This window comes from Alexandromys fortis, unplaced genomic scaffold (assembly GCF_014885135.2).
Source record: "Alexandromys fortis isolate MF-2015 unplaced genomic scaffold, M_Fortis_MF-2015_v1.1 scaffold_28, whole genome shotgun sequence".
Taxonomy (NCBI): Eukaryota; Metazoa; Chordata; class Mammalia; order Rodentia; family Cricetidae; genus Alexandromys; species Alexandromys fortis.
This window is the reverse complement of record NW_026067901.1, coordinates 8,830,078-8,855,306: the sequence shown is the minus strand read 5'-3', so window position 1 is coordinate 8,855,306 and position 25,229 is coordinate 8,830,078. Positions and strand designations below refer to the sequence as shown.

Here is a 25,229-nt window from a genome sequence, read left to right as displayed (position 1 = left end):
CGTGCCGAGGAACTCACCTCTAACTGGCCGGTAAATTTAGTCTCAGCGGGTCCTTCAGGGCCCCGCCCCGGAGCGTAACCACGCCCCCTGTCGTAGACCCTGCCCCGTCAGGCCCGCCTCTTTCCCCACCCCGGCCGCCTTCCACTTTGAAACTGGGGCCCGCGTTACGTCATTGGTGTGCGCGCCGCGTCCCTGTACGTACTTCCTGGGTGGGAACGGCAAAATGGCGCCAGAACCGGTGGCGGGTTGATTCTGCTGGCCCTATCCGGAGCCAGTGTACGGTCCCGGGCTTCTTGTCCCTTTCTGGACATGGAGGATGTGGAGGTGCGCTTCGCTCACCTCTTGCAGCCCATCCGAGATCTCACTAAGAACTGGGAGGTGGACGTAGCGGCACAGCTGGGCGAATATCTGGAGGAGGTGAGGGCGGCGGGGGAATGGTACGATCCTGGGAGTCAGGCGTCACTGCCACCCCCGCCTCCAGGTCTGTAGCCGTCTGGTGTTTTGCTCTCAGCTTCTCGTGTTCTTTTTCCTCCCCCTACTCCAGCCTGCCTCTCGAAACTTTCTTCACATAGATTACCCTGGAGCTGTCATTTTCAGGTCTCTACCCGTTAGCGAGCTGTGAAATCGATTTGGTTGGACGATAACCATTTCTTCAACAAATACGTTACTTATATTTTCTTTTCGGGACGCAATATATTAAGCATCACTTTTCTTTCTTCTTTTTTTTCCTGGTGCTTGGGATTTAACCTAGGGCTGTACGAGCTTGGCAAGCGCTCTACTGCTGAACTTAAAAAAAAATCCCTTTTTTCTTCCTAAGACAGGCCTTAAATTCGAAATCTTGCTGTCTCAGTCTCCTGATTATTTGCGAGTACTAATCGACCCTTCTATGTCTGGGCTCTTAATTGTATTTGAGAGATTTGGACCCCGAAGGGAAAGGGATTTCTTACCTTAGACCTCAAGCTCCGCCCATGCCTTCTCCCCAGGCGTCAAGTTAAGCTAGCTCTTAACTTGAGCTAGCTTGTCCAGAAGGACCTGCCTCCCAGTGTGTGGCCCTGCCCTGGCTGTAATCTAGCCTATCCGCATTCCACACCTCCTTTTTTAGCACTAGTGTCTAGATCTCTTCAGGCTCTGGCTGCTCCATTTCCGCCTTTTCACACCTCAGCCCAATTCCATCTGATTCCACTACCTGTCTTTGAACGGTAGTGGTCTTCATTGTACACAATCCAGAAGATGCTCGGAAATGTCTTGTAATTCAGTTGGGGAGCATTTGTTGGTCTGACAGTTTCCTTTCTGAAACAGTGCTTATTAGGATTTCTATTTCACTGTTTCTTTTTACTCTCCTAAATGTTGAGCTTCTTGGGGTGGAGCCTTCTTTCCCTTAAAAATAGAACATCTTGCTTTTGTGCTTTAAAATACCGGCGTTAACTCTATGTGGTAGGATACGCCCATACATCTACTTGTAGGCTGTCCCAGTGCTGCCTCCAGATCTGTTTGTTCTCGCCACTCTCTTGCCTTTTTCTGGGATGGTACATGATCTCTTGGGTCTTATTTAAAGTGGAGCTTTTGATTTTTGGTTCAAATTCTAGTCCTCTATTTTTGGTGAAGAGTTTTACTGTGCAACTAAAGGTGGAAATTAAGAGATATAAAAAGGCCCACACCACGTTTACTTTTGAATTCTGTCCATTATACTGCCAGAGTGTCACTTCAGTTCATGTGATCTGCATTACGTCTGGTCTGGGCCTATTATACCTAGTTATTTAAAATATTTATTTATTTATTATGTATACAATATTCTGTCTGTGTGTATGCCTGAAGGCCAGAAGAGGGTGCCAGACCTCATTACAGATGGCTGTGAGCCACCATGTGGTTGCTGGGAATTGAACTCAGGACCTTTGGAAGAGCAGGCAATGCTCTTAACCGCTGAGCCATCTCTCCATACCTAGTTATTTAAAACCTCCTCATCCAAGGTCCCAGATTGGACATCTTCCAGTAGCTAGTGTGAGTCTTCAAGTCTTCAAAATTAAAACGAGACAGGGTTAGGAGTGCAGGGAACTGGAGAGAAAGTTCATCAGTTAAGAGCACTGGTTGCTCTTTCAGAGGACCTAGGTTCAAGCTAAGCATCCACGTGACAGCTCACAACTAACTATAACTTCAGGTCCAGGAGATCCAATGCCTTCATGTGGCCTCCACCGGCACCAAACACACTAGTGGCGCACAGATACATGTAGGAAAAATACCCACAGAATTTTTTTAGAAAGTTAAAATCAGGCTAGAAAGATTAATCTCGAAGAAGATTGCATGCTGTTCTTGCAGAAGACCTGGGTTTGGTTCTCAGAACCCAGATGAAGCTCACAATGGCTTGTAACTCGCTTTGAGGGGTTCCAGGGCCAGCTTCTGTTTCCATGGACACCTGCAAGCACATGGTACACACACATAAAATGCAAGCAGACACGTATCTTAGAAAAAAAATATAGCCACGCCACAACACTGCTTAGTTTAAAGCTCTCAGGTTTTCATTACGATTCATTGCTCAGCAATTTTAGCCGTATCCATGGTTCTGTACCTTGTGACTTTTTAAAAAAATTTATTTTAACTCTAAAAATTAAAATTATTATGTCTATGGGTGTATGCATATCAGTCTGATTATTGAGGCTAGACAACTTGTGGGAATCTGTTCTACAACATAGATACTTAGGTCCTTAGGCTTCATGAAAAGCACATTTATCCACTGAGCTATCTCATGCTTTTCTGAATGGTTAACTAAGGCCTCTATGCTTGTTCTTGACTGAAGGGTATCTGTGATATCTTGTCCTGCTAGTGACTGTTCTATTTATAACTAAGTCTTTTTCATCCTGTCTTTTATTATTGTTATTTATTTAGTTTGGTTCTTTGAGAGGGGATTTCTTGAATTCTGGCTGTCTTGGAATTCATTCTGTAGACCAGAAGGTGTTCAGTAGGAAAAAACAGCCCAAACACTGGTTAAGAGCCAAGGTTCACAAAGACCAAGGAGGGCTGCAGAGGGAGAACTCCTTACAGCACCAATCAGAGGATAAAGAGTGCTTGTATCCTGGCCAGCGGGATATGAATGGGGGTCCTTGATAAACCTGGAGGGGAGGAATGGAAGGGCAAGAGACACGAGAACTGACAGCAAGACTGGGTTTCTGATCAAGCTGTGCTTTATTAATTCTCAGAAGCTGTTATATAACAAAACGGGCAAGGGGGAGGGTGTCAGGTCTGCTGGAATTCAGGTCTGGAGACTTCCCTAGCTGAGAACCTAAATAGTGAGGGTCTGTGATTGTTGACTAACAAAGGAAATGCTAATTGTTTCTGAAGCCTGGGGCCTGCAGGTCTCACTAGGAAAAGATACCAGGTTGATCTCCTAGGCCCTGCAGAGGGGATAGAGGTAAATATTTTACTTTACTTGTTAGCTTAAGATGGCTGTAAACAAAAATACAGATCTCAAAATACAGGTCTTTGCTTCCCGCAGTGTTGTACTCTTCTGTCTCCTTTTCCTTATCTCAGGGTAAAGGGTCTTTCTGCTTCAATTTGTCCTGGTTGGTTTTAATGTAGGTGGGCACAATGTGAAGTGCTGATGAGGGCTGGTATGCAACTTTAGCCATCATGGTCAGTGTCCTTTGTCCTCTCTTCCAAAACACTTGATCTCACAGGATCCGAGAACTAGGGGGAGTTGCAAAGATCTAACCTCCCTCTAGAAATACCCAAAGGCAACTGGCAAACTCTAGTAGACTTAGAGCTATCTATGTTTGTGGGTGGTGGCTTGAGCTGTTCTGGAAGAAGTGAACATAGGCTTCTATTGCATGGGCATCTTACTCTTTGAAACTGACCAACTGTTTAGCCTAGGTGGACCTTGAATCCCGCCTCAGTGTCCCAACTGCTGGGATCATAGGCATGCCCACCAAGTCTAGCTTACTAATGTTCTCTCTTGCAGCTGGACCAGATCTGCATTTCTTTTGATGAAGGCAAAACCACTATGAACTTCATTGAGGCAGCACTGTTGATCCAGGGCTCAGCTTGTGTCTACAGTAAAAAGGTGGGTTCCACAGACTGCCAACCTTTGTGCTTTAGGGTTGAGTGGGAGTAGCCTGACTATCTCCTTCTGGGACAGCAGCAGTGTGCATCTGTCTGTAGCCTGCTTTCATTGTGGGTCACACTTAGGATCCCTTCACGACTTCCAATACCAAAGAAAAACTGGAGTTTATTGTTTGCTTTTGTTTATGGTTGGTCTCCCCCCACCCCCCAGATAGGGTTTCTCTGTAGCTTTGGAGCCTGTCCTGGAACTAGCTCTTGTAGACCAGGCTGGCCTCAAACCCTTGGAGATCCACCTGCCTCTGCCTCCTGAGTGCTGGGATTAAAGTTGTGTGCCACCACTGCCCCGGCATATTGTTTGTTTGCTTTTTTTTTTTTTTAAAGACCTATGCATCCCAGGCTGATCTCGAACACTGTGTCTACCTGAGGAAGATGACCTTGAACTTCTGTTCCATTTGCCTCTACCACCTGGAGTGGTAGTAGGACAGGTGTCAATCACCATATCTAATTTTTATGGTCCTGTGGTCAGGGGTCAAAGCTAGGGATTCATGCATGCTAGGTGAGTGCGCCACCAACTGAACTATATTCCCAACCTGCTTGTTTTGGAGGCAGGATTTTATTAGCTAAGACTGACCTTGAGCTTGCTCTGTAGCTGAGGCTTGCCTTGAACCCCTGATATGTCTCGAGCTGTTTGAATAATAGGCATGTTCTCCAATATCCAGGTAAACTGGAGTTTAAAATGCCACTACCGGGAGATGGTTCAGTTGGCAAAAGTTTGCTGTATAAGCATGAGGGCTTGAATTTGGATCCTCAGCACCCACATAAAAAGGCAGGTGTAACCCTAGCACTTGTCGGCCCTAGATCTCACTAGCCAGTCAGCCTAGCTAATCTCTGGTCTTCTCAGGTCCAGCCTAAAAATAAGGGAGAGAGCAGTCAGAGAAAATATCTGAGGTTAACCTGTAGCTTCCATAATCATTTATACAATATACATGCACATCTGCACACATTTGCACACACCCCCACATAAACACAAATATATAACACATATCAAAATGGTATGGCTAAGCTAGTTCAATTGTATAGCACTTGTCTAGCATCCATGAGGCCCTAATTGTGATCCCTAACATCACAGTCAATAAATAAAATGACCAGGAAGAGGGTCAGGTGTGCTGTGAGCTTTGTTGTCCCTCAGGTACATAATTATCTGTAGCTCAGTGTGTATAAGCTCTACCTTCTCTGCTTCCACATGTGGGTACTACGCAGTTGTGTACATCATCTAGGAAAACTGCTGGTCTCACCCTATGGTGGGGCCTCTGGTTTTGTGTAGGAGACCAATAAGAAGCAAATGAAATATGTCAGGCAGGCCCATCATAGCTTACATTTTGACAGGGCCATCAGAGACTGCACCCTCCTGTGGACTGAGCAGTGTAGCTAGGAGAAGGAGCTGCAGCTGGCCTGGGGGCACTGGGCAAATGAACAGTGGGTACCATGTGTGAGGGTTCTGGGTCTACAGAGCGTATGCCAAGGGCTGTCTGAAGCATTGTGGGCACCCATCGAGCCATGGCCATGCCCTGTGTCAAGGAGGCTGTGCTTGAGTGTGTGGGGTATGGGACAGAGAAGTAGAAACTCAGTTGTCAAAAGTAATTCTGACGAGACTGATCTGACTTGAGAATTATTATTGTTATTATTTTTGCTGTTGTATATGTGTTCTGTGCATATGTATGCCCAGGAATGTGGAACCCTGAGGTTAATGTCTGTCTCTTTACTTGATCCCTCTCCTCTTATTTTTTGAGATAGGGTCTTTCATTTAACCTAAAGCCACTGGTTTGTTTGGCCAACTGGCCAGTGACCTCCAGGGCTCCTTCTCTCTCTGCTCCCCAGTCTTCTTCAAGGCTGGGGTCACAAGCGTACACTGCTGGTGTTTGGATTTTTAACATGGATTTTGGGGATCCAAACTCAGCTTCACGTGTTTGCACGTCAGGTACTTAAGTGTGTGGGTGTGTGCCTGTGAGTGTAGTTTCTCTTAGAGACCCGAGGCATCTGATTCCCCTGGAGGTGGAGTTACAAGTGGTTGTGAGTAGCTAATGTGGGTGTGGGAACCTAACTCAGGTCCTCTGGAAGAACAGCAAGGACTCTTAACTGCTGTGCCATCTCTTCCAGCCCCAGAGAACTTTTTTTGTGTTCATATTTCAGTGTGTGTGTGTATGCATGCAGTGTGTGTAATGTGTATGTGGGTGGATATGTGTGGTCACCTAAATATGCAGGTCAGAAGTTGATAGAGGAATTGTTTGCCTTTGTTTTTTAAGATTTATTAATTTTTGTCAGTGTTGTGGCACATGCCTTTAATCTCAGCACTCTTTGAGGCAGAGAGTTCCTGAGTTCAAGGCCAGTCTGGTTTACAGAGTAAGTTCCAGGAAAGCCAAGGTTACATAGAAACCCTGTCTCAAAACAAAACAATATTATTAATTTTCCTTAATGCTATGAGTGCCTTACCTGTTTATTTTTATGTTCACCATGTGTACTTGGTGACCTCAGAGGTAAGATCATTGGATCCCCTGGAACTAGAGTTATAGTTGTGAACTGCCATCTGGATGCTAGGAACAGAACTTGGGTCTTCTGTCAGGGCAACAAATGCTTTTGATTGCTGAGCCATCTATTTTTCCAGCTCTCCACCTTAGTCTTCGACAAAACCTCTAACTGAACCTGGAGCTTACTGTTGTAGGAGGCTGTTCGTTTGTTCCCTGCTGCCCAGACTCAAAATGATCACTCAGAAACTATATTATTTAGAACACTGCTTGCCCTATTAGCTCTAGCTTCTTATTGGCTAGCTCTTACATTATTAATTTAACCCATTTTTATTAATCTATGTATCACCACGAGGCTGTGGCTTACTGGGTAAAGTTCTAGCGTCTGTCTCCAGTGGGGCTACAATGGCTTTCCCCTGATTCTGCCTTCTTTCTCCCAGCATTCAGTATACTTTTCCCCACCTACTTCTGTTCTGCCCTGCTACAGGCTCAAGCCAGCTTTTTTTATTCATTAATGGTAATCATAGCATACAGAGGGGAACCTCACATAAGCTTACTGTTACAGCTGGACTGGCTAGCCAGCAAGTGCCCAGAATTTGCTGTCCCATCCCAGGGCTGGGGTTTCAAATGCATGTCACCTACTTTACTTATGTGGATGCTCAGAATCTGAAATAGTAAGCATTTTACTCACTGAGCAGTTTACTTAGTCCGTTTGTTTGTTTTCAGACAATAGCTTGGCGTGTAGCCCAGGCTGGCCTTGAATCTAAGATTTATAATTTTTAGTTACTCTCAGCCTTTCAGTGCTGGAGCAGGCTTGTCAATTATTTATTTATTTATTTATTTTTAAAGAGATTGGGTCTTTTTTTTTTTTTTTTTTTTTTTTTTTGGTTTTTCGAGACAGAAGAGATTGGGTCTTATACCAGAACTTACTCTATACTTTAGACTGGCATCAAACTCATGATAATGTTCCTCCTTCAGCCTCCTATGTACTGAGGTTACATGCATATGCCACCACCCTGGGTAATGAGAATTACTTGGTAGTAATAAAACTGTCTGGGCTTGTATGGAGGTTTGGAAATGATGGCCAGCTATTGATACGTATGTGTCTAATAAGAGGTTCCTCCCCCTGCAAGGGGTGTTTCCAAGCACCATTTCAGATAGTCCTCTCCTTTCCTTGTCCTTATTGCTTGTCTCTACTTGCCAGGTGGAGTACCTCTACTCGCTGGTCTACCAGGCTCTTGATTTTATTTCTGGCAAGAGGTGAGTATTAGAAGTTAGCCAGGAGGAAGAGGCCTTCATCTTCTTAGCTGAGCCCTGTTTGCAGCTTGGGAGGCTCCTGAAGTCTCCCAGGATGCTCTTGGTATGTTTTACTTTCTCAGGCAAGCCAAGCAGCTCTCCTTAGCACAGGAAGATGGGAGCAATAGGGCTGTCAACTCAGGAGCTCCCTATGAAACAGAGGATGAGGTGAGTTGGGGCGTGCGGACTCTGCCCGAGGTGCTCGCCTGGCCCTGCTTTCGTGACTACTTGCTTTCTCCTGCAGTTCGTGTCACTGGATGACTTCCCTGACTCCCGAGCTAATGTGGATCTGAAAAATGACCAGACATCCAGTGTGAGTGTCCTGGCCTTTGTGAGGTGGGGATAGCAGTCTTTTAGTGTTGGTCCTTTAGAATCAGAACTCTCCTTCCTCCACCCTCAGGAGCTGCTTATCATACCCCTCGTGCCCATGGCTCTGGTGGCCCCTGATGAAGTGGAGAAGAACAGCAGCCCCTTGTATAGGTAGAACACTGCTAGCAGGGGAAAGAAGGGCAGGAAGCCTGCCCGAGAAAGGTCTCTGGAGCAAGCTTGTTTTTCTGCCAACACAGCTGTCAGGGTGAGATCTTGGCCAGCCGGAAGGATTTCAGGATGAACACATGTACCCCTGACCCCAGAGGTTCCTTTATGTTGGATCCAGTGGGAATGTGTCCTGTGGAGCCTGCAGATCTGTGCCCCATGCCAGGGAGCCAGAAAGGTAAGGGTTTGGATGTTGAGGCTTAGTGGGAAGTAGCTCTTTTGAGGGACTACTGCTGGGTACCTTAAGCCTGCCACCTCTAGTCTTAGCGGCTGCCTCACACCACATCATACCTTTCCCACTGTAGGTAGCTTGGCTAGAGCTTCTCTCCCTCATCTTTCTTTGTACCTTGATTTCCAGTCAACAAACTCCTAGCTCGGCTTAGGCTGGGGTCTGGTATCTATGTCCTCCTTAGTCTCAGACTTGGGGCCTGCTGGGTTCTACTTTCTGCTGGCAATCTAGAGAGGCTCCTTTGACACCAGTGGGGACCTTCTGGGGACGAGCTGACCAAGTCTAATCTGTCTCCAAGATGCTGAGGATGCTGAGGGGCAGCTGATGGAAGTCTCTGGGAATGGGAGTCATGTTTCCGTACTCAACATCTCCCAAGAGCCAGGTGAGAAGAGAGCACCAGGGAGGTAGAACTCTGACCTTGGATGCTCTCAGTCTCCTTAGCCTCTTATTTGCCTCCTGTTCACTGGCTTTTGGGGAAGAGGCCTACTAATGATAGCAGATAAAGTCTTATGTTGACTCTCTGTACTGTGGTGTAATCAGTGAGATTTGCTTTCCTAGGTCTTCTCTGGGTAAATTTAAATGGTAACAAAGACTATCTGGGTTGGGACTGTAGCTTGGTTGGAGCACTTGCATATACAAAGCCCAGGGTTCAGCCCACAGCATGTATAGATAGATAGATAGATAGATAGATAGATAGATAGATAGATAGATAGATAGATAGATATAATCAAATACATAAATGTTTGCCAAGAGATGAGGTAAACCAACCAAAGCATGCCAGTATGAGGAAGAGAATATGAAGCCTTGTTTAGTTTTTCAAATGCTAAAGTGTGAAGCTGAGAAGAGAGGCTGGCCTGTCCTGCTCTTCTAAGAGCTGGCCATGAGCCGCCTACATGGGAGCTCTACCTGCTGCCTGACCTCCAGCCTCTTTAGGCTAACTAGTTTCTTGGTTCCTACCCAAACACTTTTCTAGAAGGCCCAATGCTCAGCGGTGGTGATGAGGATGCAGAGGATGCAGCAGAGCCTCAGGAGGTTGCTCTAGAGCCTGCAGAGCCCAGGACCTCACAGCAGGTGGGACAACAGTGACTTCAGAGCTCAAGCTGTCAACAGAGCGAGCTCTGGTTCTGGGGTAGAATTAACGTTACATGGGGACAACGGTGCGGTGGTCTTGGCTCCTGTCTGTCACACTGATATTGTCCCATCACTCTAATTTGGTGTTTCCTCTCAGAGTGAGTGTCTGCTCAGAAGCCTGGCATCCTTCAGCCAGACTGTTTAATGGCAGCTTCCATTACCTTTCCCTCTTTAAGCAGAACTGCAGTTGCTCCCTGAGAATGGACTGGCATTCAAGGCCCTGAGCCCTGTGGAGCTCATTGTATCTGCACTGTCAGCTGATCAGTCTGGAGGACTTTGCTACCTCTTTCAGCCCCCACAGGAGTAGTCTATCCAGAGAAATCAAGAAATCCTTGACACAAACAAACCACACAAAACAAAAGCCTTGAGGCTGGGGATGTAGTAGAATGGTGAAATTCTTGACTAGCCTATGGGAAGCCTCGAGTTTAATCCCCAGCATTGTAATATAGTACATTAAAAAAAAACTAGGGGGCTGTAGAGATGGCTTAGATGTTAAGACTGTGTACTTTTTTTAAAAAAATATTTATTTATTATGTATACAATATTCTGTGTATATGCCTGCAGACCAGAAGAGGGCACCAGACCTCACCAAGATGGTTGTGAGCCACCATGTGGTTGCTGGAAATTGAACTCAGGACCTTTGGAAGAGCAGGCAATGCTCTTAACCACTGAGACATCTCTCCAGCTCCCTGTGTACTTTTTAGAGGATTCAAGTTCGGTTCCCAGCCTCCACATCAGGCAGCTGCTAACCATCTGTAGCTCCAGCTCCATTGGGGATCTAGTGCTTCTGCCTCCACAGACAGGCATCTGCACTCCTATGTGAATTGACTGTCTCCCCACACATAAACAATTTCAATTTTTCAATTTTTTTTTTTTTTTGAGAAAATGTTGACTGTTCTGGAGCTCAGTCTGTAGACCAGAGTGGCCTTGAACGCAAAGAGATCTGCCTGCCTCTGCCTCCTGAATGGTGGAATTAAAGGCATGTGCCACCACTGTGTGGCTTTTCTTTCTTTCTCTTCCTTTCTTCCTCTTTCTTTCTTTCTTTCTTTCTTTCTTTCTTTCTTTCTTTCTCTCTCTCTCTCTCTCTCTCTCTCTCTCTCTCTGTTTCTTTCTTCCCTCCCTCCCTCCTTCCTTCCTTCCTTCTTTCTTTTCCTTCTTCCCTCCCTTTTCTTCCTTTTTTTCCTTCTTCCCTTCCTCCTTTCCCTCTTCCCTCCCCTTCCCTTTTTTCCTTCTTTTCTTTTCTTTCTTAATAAAATCAGCCAGGCAGGGTCATTGATGCTTAGTGTAAGCATGAGGACCTGAGGAACAGAGTTTAGATCCCTGTAGCTAACATAAATGTTGGGTAGGTGTGGTGGCCTGCCTGGAATTCAGGCCTGGAAGTAGAGACAGGATACCCAGAGCAAGCTGGCTAGCAAGATAGCTCGGGTGAACTTTGGATTTGTTTCAGAGACTCTGTCTCATTGAATAAGGTGGAAGAGAATTGAAGATGCTTCTTAACATCCAACTTTAGCTCTTACATGCACTCATACACATGTGCACTCACATAAGCAAAAAAAAAAGTTATAAACACAAAAAATGGGGAAATTACTCCTGCCCAAACCAACCTGATGTATTTAGAAGGAAATATTAACAATTATGAAATTTGGATGGATATTATAGTCTATAACATATAGCTTTGGTTTTGTTTAGTTATTGGAGACAGGGTCTCATTTTATAGCCCAAGCTAATCTTGACTTTGTGATCCTCCTGCCTCAGCCTCCCAAGTGTTGGGCCAAATATGAGCCAACATGCTAGTTTGTCTTGTTCTTTCCTTGTTTATTTACTTATTTATATTCCTGGTGCTAGGATTGTGAGTTTTAATAGCAATCCAAATCCCCACTCTCTTCCCTCCTCCCATTCCTTCCAACACCCCCTTTAATCCTAAGAGAGGGTAAGGCACTTTGCTATGTGGAAAGTCCAAGGCCCTCCCTACTACATCTAGGCTGAGCAAGGTATCCTTCCAAAGAGAATAGGATCCCAAAAAGCCAGCACATGCAGTAGGGATAAATCCTGTGCCACTGCCAGTGGCCCCTCAGTCTGCCCCAGTCATGCAACTGTCAACCACATTCAGAGGGTCTAGTTTGGTCCTATGCTTGTTCCTTCCCAGTCCAGCTGGAGTTGGTGAGCTCCCATTAACTCAGGTAAACTGTTTCAGTGGATGCACCCTATTGTGGTTTTAAAGGAAATTTTTCCCTGATGACTGGTTCTCTTCAGGATTGTTTGTGTTTGTGTGTATGTGGAGGCTAGAGGTCCACCTGGTGTTTCATTCCTCAAGAGCTGTGACAGGCTCTTCCATTGCTTGTCTAAAGTATTCCCCACTTTCAGCAGTTTAAGTGCCAAGTACCACAGTTCGTTGTACTAGGTTATAGTTAGTCCCTCCATCTGCACGAGGGGCCATATATTTTCCCCTTTTTATTATTAAAGGTCAGACCTGAGAGGTATTTTCTATCACTTTGTCATGTTCTCTTCCTCACACTTTATTCCCATCGGTTCTAAGTTTTAGATCCCAGGAAGGGCTTTTGAACATGGATCTAATTTGTACCTTAGTTTCCTTTCAGCCTCCAAGCCCTAAGAAATCGCAAGGCAGCACCCCTATCTCGTTCTCTCATTTATCTGATTTACTTGCCAGATTAGTGAGAGGCTAGCATGAAAGATGCTAACTGCATCTCCCTTTATTGCATTTTCTCCTTTTTACAAAAAGTTCTTGGTTGGCTGCCGTCTCAGGCTCCGGGGCATTTCTCACTACACAGCAATTGTGAAGCAACCTCCTCCACTTCTTGCCAATGATCTCTACCCTGGTGTGCTGTCAGAGACTGCAGAATTTCTTCTAAACCCTTTAGCTGTCTTCAGAGCATCTCCATATTCATGTGGTGGACCCCACTCACCAGGCATGCCACCTATACTATGTGGATAAACTGTCATCCTGGAATTCCCTTCACAGACACTCTGGGCCTGATGGCTTAGCCTTCGTTGCATGTCTCATTACCTGTAGTAAGAATCACGCCATTGCTGCCATAACAAGACGACACTATCACACAGTGCAGCGGAAGGCACAGCTGTATTTGGACATCTCCCCATTCATAGAGGCTTCTCAGCTTCAGTTACCTGACTCGCTGTGCTGTATGTCCAGGACCACACACTTCTCTCCGTTTCGCCTTTTGTTCTGTTGTGTCCTACTTCGGTGTCAGTTATGTTGTGTGATGTTCTTTTTTCGGGGAGGTGTGAACAACTGTTTATTCACCTTAGATAGAGAACTGAAGACAGATCCAAGTCCAACTTTGTGAACCAATGAGCGTTTTTTGGGTGTGGGGGGTGGGGGATTACTTGGAGGAATATGGGTGAGGTGTTACCTATAGGAGCAGAAATGACTCAGAGACGCCTGCTTTGCCAAAGACCCACCCAAGCATTTGTGAAAGCTCACAAAGCTGGAAACCTGGAGCACACTGCACAACTCGGAGGCGAGTGTCTTCATGGGGGCTTGGTAGGTCTCAGCCTCTTCTATGCAGCTCAGCTTATCCGAGTCTTCACTGAAGCTTGGCTGGTATCTACTTCTAAGCCTTCTATGTAGTTGGGCTGTTGGAAGAATCTTCTCAGCAGTCTTTACTGTTTACGTATTCTTGGGGAAATAGGGACCTAGTGAATCTAGTCAGTTTTAGAAATTTCCTGAAACTGTTGAGTTTACTTGATATGTTAATGACCGTCCTGTAGAATGGAGTGTTTCACCTCATCTTAGAACAGCAGTTCTTAACCTGTAGGTTGCGACCCTTTGGGGGGGGTGTCCTATATCAAATATCATATGTTTGCATTATGATTCGTAACTGCAGCAGAATTACAGTTATGAAGTAGCAATGAAATTGTATGGTTGGGGTCACCTCAACATGAGGAACTGTGTTAAAGGGTTGCAGCGTTAGGGAGGCTGAGAGTGCTGTCTTAGAACACCCTGCTGATCATTGCCCTGCTCACATCCTGTCAGTCATAGTTTCACTCTAGGAGGAAACTGTTCGCCACCACAGTGAGCACCTCCACACCTGGCTGACTTTATGTAAATGCTGGGGACTGAACTTAGGTCCCCAGGCTTGCAGGGCGAGCACTTGCTCAACTTTTACTGGCCCCTCCTTAAGGTTTTTACTTTTGGTCCCTAAGAGGGCCCTTGAACCATGTTTTTGCTGTGACACTAAGCAGAATTTCTGGGCTCTTGAGAGCTTTTGGTGGACAAGAGCCAAGAGAGGAGAGCCTGTGAGCGATTTCTTTGCAGACTGCCACCTTGCCCAGGAGATACATGCTGCGGGAGCGACAAGGGAACCCGGAGCCTGCCTCCCGGCTGCAGGTGAGAAATACCAGGTCCCTGGCAGGGCAGGTATATTCAAAGGTATGTCTTTGCCCTGTTGCCCTTCAGACTCTAAGCACTTCTTCCAGAAACTTAAGTCCTCTCCCATGTAGCTTTGAGCCTCTCTAATCCTGGGCTATCACCACTTTGTGAGCTCTGGTGGGGAGGGCTCCTGCTTTTCCCTCAACTTCTGCTTGTTTGTACTCAGGAGACCGCAGATCCCTGGCAGAGCCTGGACCCTTTTGACTCCTTGGACTCTAAGGTCTTCCAGAAAGGTCAGTAGAATTGGTGGCCTCATTTATGTTCCCCTGCCTAGGGCTACTGAGTTACAAGATAGTGGATTGGAGGGGGCTTTGTATCCCCTTTCCTTGGCTACTCTTGAGGCAGTCTGTCTCTCTTTGCCTCCAGGTAAGCCCTTTTCTGTGCCGCCTGGTATGGAGGAGCCTCCAGGACATAAGCGCAAGAGGAAACGTGCCACCAAGCTGCAGGACTTCCACCAGTGGTACCTGGCTGCCTGTGAGTGAGTGTGGGTTAAGGCGGCACATCCCTTTGCCTGGGTACTGTGATTTTGGCCCGGTTCTTGCTAACTGCTCTCTCACAGATGCTGACCATGCTGACAGCAGGAGGCCTCGGCGAAAGGGCCCAACCTTTGCAGGTGAGGCTGGAGTCCTACCTGTTCGGGGAAGGTAGTCTTTGCCTTCCCCAGTTCCACTGCCATCCTCCCTGCCAGGGTCACTTGACGTCCTGGGTGGACAAGGGTGATCTTGGTCTGTATGGGGAAGCCCCTCATAAGGCCTTTGTCTGCAGACATGGGAGTGCTGTACTGGAAACACGTAAAAGAACAGCTAGAGAGCCTTCAGAAGCTGCAGAGGCAGAAGGCAAGTGCCCATAGTACTCAAGTCTGAGACCCACAGGGCCTGGAAGATGAGTCTCCTCACAGATATTCTCTGGACAGATGACCGAGAGATGGCTGCCTGGGGCCAAGGAGGAGCTGTGGCCTGTAGAGGAGGAACGCTTGGAAGAATCCCTAGAAGACCTTGGGGAAGCGGGTAGGTGCCATTTGATGTGGGGTGGGATGGGAGGGGTCTGTGCTCTCGGCACCTACTGCTGTCTGAGCAGCTGCCTTTGGTCACTTCTCCCATGTCTCAGCAGATGACTTTCTAGAGCCTGAGGAGTATGCAGAGCAGGAGGAGGTGATGCCTGGGGAAGCTGCTGACCTAGGTAGGTAATGGGAGCACCTGAGATGTGCTGAGGGAGCAAGAGCTGCCGGAGATGAGGGTGTGCAGCCCCATAGCTGCAGCAGCTCATGGTTGGGTCTTTCTAGATGCAGAGGCTATGCCAGAGTCCCTGAGATATGAAGAGCTGGTCCGAAGAAATGTGGTAGGCCTGGGTCACGGGTGGAGCAGTGGGGCGTCCTGGGTCCTTACGTGCAGGAAGAACACACTGGTCCTTCCATAGGAACTCTTCATCGCCACCTCCCAGAAGTTTGTCCAGGAGACAGAGCTCAGCCAGCGCATCAGGGACTGGGAAGATACTATCCAGCCCCTGCTCCAGGAGCAGGTTAGGATGCTGTTGGGAACACCAGCCTTCTGCCACCAGCTTGGGGTTATCCGAGCTGTCTCTCCACTTGAAGCTAACATGGCCTTTCCCTGTGCAGGAGCAGCATGTGCCCTTTGATATCCACACCTATGGGGATCAGTTGGTTTCACGGTTCCCCCGGCTCAATGAGTGGTGTCCCTTTGCAGAGCTTGTAGCTGGGCAGCCTGCTTTTGAGGTGTGCCGCTCCATGCTGGCCTCCTTACAGCTGGTGAGTGCCCTGGGACACACGGGATGGGGAAACCCCCTTGGACTCTGCTGATGCCTCTGTCTCCACAGGCTAATGACTATACGGTGGAGATCACCCAGCAGCCAGGCCTGGAGGCAGCTGTGGATACCATGTCTCTGAGACTGCTCACACACCAGCGAGCCCATACACGCTTCCAGACCTATGCTGCCCCCTCCATGGTCCAGCCTTGAGTGGAGAGCACTGAGGAGCAGGGGTGGAAGGTAGTGTATACCTGGAAATCTTGTGTCCCTAATGTACCATGGGGCCATTTATTCCAGTGCTGCCTCCAGGCTGGCCTAGCCTATTAAGTGATACTGCTACCCTCTCCCTGTTCACTCAACAAGCCATTTAAATGGACTGCGGATAGAGAGCACCCACACACTGACTAAGTACATTCATTTATTTACCGACAGGGCCTAGGTAGGATGTTCAGGGCAGGATGCTTTGGAAGGCAGCTATGTGCCGACGTACACTGTCTACAATCTGCTCTGCTGACCGGCTTCGACCATAGTAGTCCGTGAAAAGACCGTCTGGGTTGAGCAAGTAAATAGCAATGGAGTGGTCCACAATATAGTCCTGGTCCTCATCCTTGGGACCAGCACTGTAGTATACACGGTAGTTGCGACTAGCTTGGGCCACTTGTTCTTTCGAACCAGTCAGGCCCAGCAGTCTTGGGTGGAAGTCCTTCACATACCGGGCCATGGCTGCCACATCATCCCGTTCTGGGTCCACAGTGATGAAGACAGGCTGCACCAGGGGCAGGTCAGGCTCTGCCTCCAGCTTCTGGACCACCTGGACCAGTTTTTCCAGCTCATCAGGGCAGATATCAGGGCAGTGAGTGAAGCCAAAGTACATCAGTACCCACTGGCCTCGAAAGTCGGCTTTACATCGCGGCTGGCCTTTGTGGTCCAGTAGGCTGAAGTCACCCTGGCCCACAGCAGCTTGGCGCAGGGCCTCTGTCCGTTGCTGTTGGTGCCTCTGTTCCTTCTCAGCTCTTGCTGCCAGCCAGGCCCAGCCCAGCCCAGCTCCAAACACAGCAGTGATCAGCAGCCTGGTTCTTAGCCCAGGGCCTTTGGGCTGGCCCTGCCCTGACCAGTGTCGGGACTTTACATACAGAGTTTCGCCTCCTGGGATCCGGAGAAGGACTCGAGGTTTGAACTGAGAGAGCCTGGACCAGGCTTTGGGCCCTAGAGCCTGTAGCACCATGGACCTGAAGCTCCTGAAAAAGAACAGAGATGCCAGCAGTTGGAAAAGAACAGACAAGGTGCCTGGGCCCCCACTGGCTGGAGAAACTTGTCATCACATATCCACGCAGGCTAGCTGCCTGTCGGGGCTCATCTGAACGCAGAACAGCTCCACCTCAAGCCTTAAGCATGAGCTTAGGCAACGCCAATTGTCCATAGCTGGTTCGCTCCTAGTTCTTTAACTAGGGAGCCTCAGCCTCATTACCGCAATCTGTCCATAACCTGCCCCTCAATCACCACGCTTCCTTCATTACCGCAATCTGTCCATAATCTGCCCCTCAACCACCAGGCTTCCTTCTGGATGCCTAGAAGCATTCAGAACATGCTTTGCCTGGGCACCAGAACACACGCGTCTATTTACAATAAATTTTTTTTAAAGGAAGGATGTCGCTGATACTCTGGTTTACTACCTTAAAGGGGTAATCCTTCCTAGCCTCAGGTGATCTGGGGCTCAGGAGAAATCCAGTACCACTAGTGTCACACAGAATAGCCCATTCGTGCTCAGGGCACCTTTGGCCCGTCTGTCCCTGAGGTCTCTGGCATCACCCGGAGAAGATGGGATTGACAAATATTCACAACATACCCCCTTTCTGGGCTGCACCACTCGGACCTCACACCAGGTCTCTACCTCACACGCAAAGGACAGGACGAGGCAGTGGCAGCACCCCCAGACAAACCACAGAGGTCATTTGTTTCACCTTGTCCCATCCAGTCCCGCCCTGGTGGGTAGGGGGCTTGCTCAACTGCGGGACCCACCCACCTGCCTGCGGTGGGGTCGGATTTAGGGCTGAACGAAGGTCGGTGGGAGGACTAGCTCAGCGAAAGGTGAAGGGGCCTTGAAGGGTGCGCGGTCAGACAGCACGAGCGCCCCCTGCAGAGCGCGGCGCTGCTGGTCGCTGAGCGCCGGGCCGTCCAGGTGTACGCGGAGCCAGGGTGTACCTGCGCGAACGACGGAGCGGTTACCTAGGCCACACAGGGCGACCGGGAGTGGAGGACTGCTTGCGGGTCCCGAACGGCGCTCACCGCGGCACAGCCACTGACCCACGTCGACCAGCAGCTCGGCACCCACTCCCGGCCTGATCGGCTGTCCCGCTCGGCTGCGTCCGGCCCCGAGCTCGTGCAGCACACGGGCCAGCGGCAACGCCAAGACGTTCTCCACGGTGCCTGGGGCAAGGAGGAGAGGCGGTCGCGGAGAAGCTAGGGAGCTGCAGGCAGACCCACGAGGACGGGACCTGGAAGGAAAAGACGCCGAGAGGAAGTGGGTGGGGCCTGGCGCCGGGGATATCCGGTCTCACCGTCTGCAGGGGCGAGCAGCTCCTCTTGCTCTCTAGCGTGGGGCAGCAGCTGGCGGCGTTGCGCGGGGCTCCCGGAGCACAGTGCTCTGGCTAGGCCTGGCTCCACGCCCTGCGCCGAAAGCATCAGCTGGAAGCGACGCAGCGCAGAGCCGTCATCCAACGCCGCGGCCACTCGGGCAACGCCCTGGTCTTGGGTTTCCGCCTGTCCGCTAAGCCAAAGGATGGCGCCCCCTGCTGGCGGGAGGGACGGAGCTCAGGAACCGCAGGGTTGAGAGCCCTGACACATAGATAGGTGATCTTAACTCCAGCCCTCTCACCTAGCCTAATGACCAGGTCCCGTAGATCCGGCGGCCCCGCACCGTCCAGGCAAAGCAACGCTTCTTCCACTTCCAGGGTATGGCCCACGCTGCGGCCCAGAGGGCTATCCATGGCGGTGAGGGCTGCGGCGACCCGCAGCCCCAGGCCCACTCCCGCCCTAACCTGGGGAGGCACTACTCAGTGTCCAGTTGGCATTACCTAATTCCATGCCTACTGCACCTGGGTTGGGATGTCAGGAAATACTCGGGGTGCAGATCAGAAACCAACACTGCCAGGGCCTCACTGCCAGGTGGTGGTGGGGTGGTCTTGTTCGCCCTAGTGGAGGGGTTCTGTGGAGGATTGCCCCAGTCCCAAGCTCAGGACAGCCTTGATTAGATACGGTAGGAGGGCTGGAAAGGGGGATTGCCAGTTGGTTCTACAGGGATTGTTGAGTGGGCAGAGGCAGGGATACGACCGAAGGTGAGGTTCACATTTCTTCATAGAAAGGGCACAGAGGCCGGGCAATGGTAGCACACGCCTTTAATCCCAGCACTCGGGAGGCAGAGGCAGGCGGATTTCTGTGAGTTTGAGGCTAGCCTGGTCTACAGAGCAAGTCCAGGACAGCCAGGGCTACATAGAGAAACCCTGTTTCGAAAAACAAAACAAAACAAAAGGCCATAGAGGCCCAGCATGGGCTCACCAATGTGTTTGCCAGCTCTCGGGCCTGCTCCTGGTCTGGGAAGACGGCGGCCCCCCCAAACTTAACATCCACCACCAGAGTGGACAGTCCTTCCACGACCTTCTTACTGAGGATTGAGGCTGTGGAGAACAGAAACATCATCCCAGGGTATGATACCTGGAGACGGAGGGTACTGCCTCTGTGATAAAGATGGCAGTGGCCAGCGGATCGTATGTCAGTCAGGGTACCCCGTATCAGGTCACCTGTAATGAGTGGTAGACTGTCCACAGTAGCTGTCACATCTCGTGCAGCGTACAGGATTCCATCAGCAGGGACCAGCTTCTCACTCTGGCCAACAATGCAGCAGCCCACTTCCTCCAGTAAGCGCAATATCTGTTCAGATACCTGCAGTGACCTTGGAGGAAGGGCCCTTTCACTGGCCCTGGCCACAGGCCCAGCGAGAGTTCAAAACATGGCTTAAGGGGCTGGAGAGATGGCTCAGAGATTAAGAGCATTGCCTGCTCTACCAAAGGTACTGAGTTCAATTCCCAGCAACCACATGGTGGCTCACAACCATCTGTAATGGGGTCTGGTGCCCTCTTCTGGCCTGCAGGCATAGACACAGACAGAATATTGTATACATAATAAATAAATATTAAAAAAATTAAAAAAACATGGCCTAAGTGCCGATAATCTGATTCTGATGCCTGACCTGATTATCTTATGACACATTAATGATTACCAGCCCATCGGTGTTTTCTACCTACTCCCGAGTAATAATCCAGATCAAAGTTCTCTTAGGACTCTGGCCCATCTACAACTGATGACCTTTAGAATAGTCAACACTCTCACTAGTGACCCGTATAAATAACCTATCCGTTGGTTGTCCCGTGATTCTGGCCAGTGATTCTCCCTCAACCCAGATCAGTGATCCATTTGTGGCCCACCTGTACCTGCTCTGGGCTCTGGGTGACATTGAACCCAGGAATAGATTCCAGCTTATCCAGTGTGCCCCCTGTGTGTCCCAGACCACGTCCGCTGATCATTGGCACCTGGTGGATAGGATTCCTGTCTGCCCCGGCACCACTCCCCTTATCCCCATTTTCCCGCTCCCCTAGTGAGAGCTTCAGCTGAAATTACTTTAAGCAGTTGTACTATTTTCAAATATTTTAAACAGTTCATGTGGGTGCCCAGTTGCTGGAAAGGAAAATAAATCATACTTGGCAGGGAGCATTTTGTCAGTAGGGCAGGAACTGGCGCTCATATATGTCTGGGACCCAAGTCCATGGGACAAGAGAAAGACCCAGCTCTTTCTCTGAGGGTGCTGTTAGGTACTGAGGCAGCTGTATTCCATGGTCTGTATTGGGGGACAGGACAACCCTGGATTTTGTCTTTGAGAGCTTTGAGCCTGGCTTGAGAGTAGGAGGTGCCTGTGAGTGGGTCAGAGATTCGTGGAGATAGCAGTTACTAACCTTACAGCCACACGCAGCCAGGGCAGGTGCCAGAACCAGGCTGACCTTGTCCCCCACACCTCCCGTGGAGTGTTTATCCACAAGCTGCTGGTGCCAAGCCTTGGGCCACTCTAGTTGCTGCCCAGAGTCTGCCAGGGCCCGCGTCAGCACGGATGTCTCTTCTGGGTCCATGCCCTGCAGCCGAATGGCCATCAGCATAGCCCCTGTGTGTGGACATATGAGTGGGTTGTTCACAGCGCATGGGTTTTCTGCGGCCTGGGATGGTGATGAGGTACTGGGGATCCTTGAGGTGCGAATGGGGAAGTTAGGGGTCAAGAACCAATTAGGACTTGCCACACACCAATTTGTGTGTCCTGTGCGCTTCCATCCATCACTGCTTGCACGAAATCCCTGATATCTGCCTCACTCAGATGCCCTCCATCTCGTTTGAGGCGGATCAGCTCAGGCAGCTTCTTGGGTTCCCTCCCCCCTCCCCCTGAGATGGCACCAGCTGCCTCTGGGGTTGAGGGAGATGGTGTCCCCGGAGCTGCCATTGCTTCAGCCTGCAGAGGATATTGAGACACCGCTGGAACCCGCCTCCCCGGCCATATTCCCGAAGCCACCATGGTCCGTTGTCCCAACCTTGCTCCTAAATGTGTTTCTGGTGCCCCTCATTGACCCATGTTTTCCTCATCACCCAGCACCTTTCACCCCCAAGTCTGGCTTCCTTTTCTCGATCTCACAACTTGACCCCAGTCCAGTACCTAGTCAGCTTAGGGGCCTTTACCAGTTTTCTGGCTCTGTTCCGGTTCCGACCTGGTGTGCCTCAGCCCGTCGTGGAGTTAGGTGCAGAACAAAGCCACAGAAAGAGGTAGTCCAGGGACAGCGGGCAGATGGGGCGGTGCCAGGAGGTGGCACTTGTCAGGCCAATCACCACTTCAGCTGCTCCCTAACTGCTACTTTAATGGCCAATTGGGGATGTTTCCGGGACCCTAAGGGCCAGGAGGATGTGGTACTCTCTGGACTGGCTTCCGCCCTGCCCAGTTCTCTGGGGTCTTGATATCAATGGGCCCGGGCACTGCTGTCTGTCCGATTAGTCTCTGGGTTCAGACACTTCCAAAGTTCAGACGCCACTAGCACCATCGACGCTCGCGCTCATCTGCCCCACCCCTCACCCGCCGAACCACGCAGAGAGAGAAGCACACACACAGTGCCGGCTTGGAAAGCTTTAAGAAAACAACCGAGGGCCGGTGCGTGCCTGCTAGAGTCAGTCTTCCACGTGGGACGGTATCATGGGGGCCAGGTAGTCTGAGTGCTTGATCCCGAAGCTCCAGCCACGAGGCTTCCGGTGCTGCGGGCCAGGAGATGCTGCTGATCTTACCAAGCCAGCTGTTCGGCTTCATACAGGAACGCCTGTACCCCAGGGACCCCATCCACAGATCCTCATCCCCTGCCCCTTGACCCTGGACTCCAGACCACCTCTTCCACGCTGTAGGTTGCGGGTCCTGGCGTCGGAGTGCTTTCTTGGGGTGGCGAAGTCCGTGCCAGCATCGTGAACTGCGGGGCTCGAGTCTTGTAGACCCCCGGGTTCACAACGTGGTAGGCACAGGGGCCTGGGGTCTAGGACAGGAGCAGGGTGTTGAGTCTAGCCTCAATTCCTTGTGGACTACTGATCCTTTTTCCCCCCTCCCTCAGGCTAGACTTTTACTATGTACCCCAGGCTGACTTTGAACTCACAATCTTCCTGCCTCAGTTTCCTAAGTGGTAAAACGCCAGATGTTTTTCACCGCCCCCAGTTCTACTGACCCTCTTGATTACTAGAGACGTTCAGCCAGCTGGCAACTCTTTCCCCCACCTTGCTGAGGTCCTCGAAGCAGCTGCCCACAGCGCTGCGGCCATAGATGGAGTAGGTTGGGGCTGAGACTTTGCCTATGACACGAGGACCCAAGAGCGAAGGCACAGTGTAGGACGCAGGGCCTAGGGAGGAGCCAACAAGAGGTTATGTTGGACCAATCTCCTTGTATTTATGGCAGACTGCAGGTTGGGGTGCGGGAGGGTCCCTAGTGCTGGATACAGCCCTCTGGCCTCACCTGGGGTTTGCTGCTTCGAGAGGATGCCCCAGTTTCGGGAAGCCATGGTATGCCGGGGAGCACTGGGGTACGTTGCGTTTCCCGCGCGTTCTGGGAAGTATCTGCCTATGGGATGGACCAAGAGTGTAGGCCAGAACTGGGGCGGGGCGGGGATGGGGTATGGGGAGCTTAGCCTGGGGTCTTGGCACTTGAGAGAAATTGGAGCCACATTGAGGTTCGGGTTTCTGGGTATGGGTAGAAGGTTCCCGGGATTCTGGGTTTGGGTGAGGAGTTTCCCAGTGGGCTTCCTTAGAGGCAGTTCCACTTTGGGGAGACCCGTGCCCCAGGGTGCTGACCCGGTCCCGGAGTGAGGACAGGCGCTGTGTGGCGTAGGCGACCATAGATGGAGAAGGCTGGGGTGCCATCGATTCCGCGCACGGTCATGCGGGCGGGCACTAGGTGGCTCGGTCCCGGCCCGCAGGTTGTGTGCTGCGAGGGCAGGCGCGAGCCGAAGGTGAAGGCGGGCGCGCACGGCCGAGATGGGTCGTGCAGGATGTAACCTGCGGTAGCATCCCCGCGTCACCTTCCGCAGCGCCCTGCGGCTGCCAGCTTTGCTCCTTTCCCTCCCCCACTTCACCAAGGCAGTCCCAGCACAGAACCCGTTATCTTATTGCCTCCCTTTCTGCTCCGGGCAGAGTCCTCCGGTTCTTGGATTCCTGGCACCAGTGTAGACCGCCCACAGTCCCACCTTCCCCTATTTCCTCCCGGGTATCAGCCCTTGCTACCGGTGTTCGGTGGCAGCTTGTATTTGGGCCCTGGGCCTCTGTGGAGTGCCGCGATGGGGCCGCGGGGCCGATGTGGCCGCCAAGTGCCGACCCAGACCTCTGAGCCCATGGCGCAGGCGGGGCCGCTTAGGGGCTTGCAGCACCTGTGGACAGAATTCGGAGGAGACGCGCTTCCCTAGCTCCACTCGGGAGCCAGCACGACCGACAGCAAGGCCGAACACGTATCCCATGACACCCGGAAAACAAACAGTAGTTTCCCAGGCTGGGAGGCGGGTGCACTGGGGCAGGAACGAGCTTCAAAGCCATCTCTGGCCTCCTATCCCAGGACCTTCAGTACCAGGGTTTTAACTAACTACAGGCCAAGTTTGGACCCAGACACTGGAAAGAGAATGGTCTGGAGTTTCTGGGTGGGAGAGGTGTTTTAGAGGTGTTGGGAAAGGATGTCCTGGGGAGGGGTCCTGTGGGGCACAGGATGCTCCGAGGGAAGGTCTGGAGATGCACTAACCTGCTACGATGGTTACCCTCTTGAGAAAGCAAAGCCGGGCAGTTTGACAAACTCGCATCAAACTCTCAGACCCATTATGTCCCATCTTGCTTCCTGGCAACCAGATCAAGTGTCTGGCCCCACCCTCTGGGGCCTTCAGCCCTATCATCTCCTGCTACTGCCGAGACTGTGTGCTGGATGGACATTAGGCTGGGCCGCGGGCCAGCACAGCCATTCCAGAATTAGGTAAATCTGCGGACAAAAATACAAGTTTAGAAAAAAAAAGCCCCCCCCCAAGTTTAAGAAAAAAGGAATAATACAGAAAGTTCAATTTATTTACATATCTATGTAAGCCCACGAAATATTTGCAAAACCTAATGTTTTGGGCCAGAAAATAATACCAGTTGAATAGAGAGGCAGCAATGTATGATTAAATCACACTCCAATACAAATTCTCAGTGAATAATTTTTTTAAGTAAAAAAAAATTAAAAACTTTGGGATTAAAAGGAAACTCAAACCTCGAGTTATAAATGATATAAAATACTTGAGATGAAAACTGTATAGGCTACAGCTGAAGTTGTATTCAGAGAAAAAAATTATAGCCCTAAGATAACCTCAATGTTAATAAAAAATTGTAATGTTTAATGACATTTAAAATTCATTTGACAAGTAGGGTGAAAAAATATCCCCAAAACCAAACCAAACAATAGCAAAAAGAAGAAGAAGAAGAAGAAGAAGAAGAAGAAGAAGAAGAAGAAGAAGAAGAAGGAAAGAAAGAAAGAAAGAAAAAAGAAAACAGTGGTGGAGGGAGTTAGCCTGTAGTTCCAACCCTCAGAGCTGGAGCAGGAAGGTCTCAAGTTCAAGGCCAGCCTGGGATACATAGAGAGATCATGTCTCAATTAAAATAAAATGCAACAAAAAGATACTAACAAAATTATAGGCGAAATTATAAATATCTATTTGTAAAAAAT

At 49.9% G+C, this 25,229-nt stretch overlaps 4 protein-coding genes across 16 annotated transcripts; 1 reads left to right on the top strand and 3 right to left on the bottom strand.

The window, feature by feature from the left end:
- The first annotated feature begins 195 nt into the window (after positions 1–195).
- On the top strand, positions 196–17,579 carry Ncaph2 (non-SMC condensin II complex subunit H2). Of its 6 annotated transcripts, none has more exons than XM_050128304.1 (21): positions 196–417; positions 3,950–4,051; positions 7,777–7,832; positions 7,952–8,036; positions 8,113–8,181; positions 8,269–8,348; positions 8,435–8,580; positions 8,930–9,013; positions 9,605–9,702; positions 14,057–14,128; positions 14,337–14,403; positions 14,537–14,644; positions 14,730–14,783; positions 14,936–15,006; positions 15,084–15,177; positions 15,278–15,349; positions 15,453–15,508; positions 15,587–15,688; positions 15,786–15,935; positions 16,004–16,174; positions 17,070–17,579. In XM_050128304.1, the coding sequence occupies exons 1-20, from the start codon at positions 310–312 to the stop codon at positions 16,142–16,144; spliced, it is 1,815 nt and encodes a 604-aa protein (XP_049984261.1). In that variant the 5' UTR covers positions 196–309; the 3' UTR covers positions 16,145–16,174; positions 17,070–17,579. The 6 variants fall into 6 exon arrangements, with proteins under 6 accessions (XP_049984261.1, XP_049984268.1, XP_049984276.1 ...); XM_050128311.1 differs by lacking the exon at positions 17,070–17,579 and adding an exon at positions 16,367–16,515; XM_050128319.1 differs by having other exon boundaries at positions 197–417; positions 15,281–15,349.
- Positions 16,336–17,159, bottom strand: Sco2 (synthesis of cytochrome C oxidase 2). The gene has a single exon (XM_050128436.1). It carries the CDS (start codon positions 17,157–17,159, stop codon positions 16,383–16,385), a length of 777 nt encoding a protein of 258 aa, XP_049984393.1. The 3' UTR covers positions 16,336–16,382.
- Positions 17,580–17,978: 399 nt separating the features above from the next.
- On the bottom strand, positions 17,979–21,847 carry Tymp (thymidine phosphorylase). 5 transcript variants are annotated; one of them, XM_050128354.1, is made up of 10 exons: positions 21,707–21,847; positions 21,281–21,482; positions 20,941–21,143; positions 20,422–20,520; positions 19,732–19,861; positions 19,490–19,608; positions 18,810–18,972; positions 18,493–18,723; positions 18,221–18,361; positions 17,979–18,136 (listed from the first exon to the last, which is right to left on the bottom strand). In XM_050128354.1, exons 2-10 carry the CDS (start codon positions 21,471–21,473, stop codon positions 17,979–17,981), a joined length of 1,437 nt encoding a protein of 478 aa, XP_049984311.1. In that variant the 5' UTR covers positions 21,474–21,482; positions 21,707–21,847. The 5 variants fall into 5 exon arrangements, with proteins under 5 accessions (XP_049984311.1, XP_049984316.1, XP_049984329.1 ...); XM_050128359.1 differs by having other exon boundaries at positions 21,684–21,819; XM_050128372.1 differs by lacking the exon at positions 21,281–21,482 and having other exon boundaries at positions 21,707–21,814.
- Positions 21,848–22,052: 205 nt separating this feature from the next.
- Positions 22,053–24,970, bottom strand: Cimap1b (ciliary microtubule associated protein 1B). 4 transcript variants are annotated; one of them, XM_050128405.1, is made up of 7 exons: positions 24,279–24,970; positions 23,774–23,916; positions 23,345–23,548; positions 23,010–23,114; positions 22,726–22,896; positions 22,399–22,539; positions 22,053–22,270 (listed from the first exon to the last, which is right to left on the bottom strand). In XM_050128405.1, exons 2-7 carry the CDS (start codon positions 23,880–23,882, stop codon positions 22,053–22,055), a joined length of 948 nt encoding a protein of 315 aa, XP_049984362.1. In that variant the 5' UTR covers positions 23,883–23,916; positions 24,279–24,970. The 4 variants fall into 4 exon arrangements, with proteins under 4 accessions (XP_049984362.1, XP_049984352.1, XP_049984372.1 ...); XM_050128395.1 differs by lacking the exon at positions 24,279–24,970 and having other exon boundaries at positions 23,010–23,110; positions 23,774–24,266; XM_050128415.1 differs by lacking the exon at positions 24,279–24,970 and having other exon boundaries at positions 22,062–22,270; positions 22,775–22,896; positions 23,010–23,110; positions 23,774–24,263.
- Between the last annotated feature and the right edge of the window lie 259 nt (positions 24,971–25,229).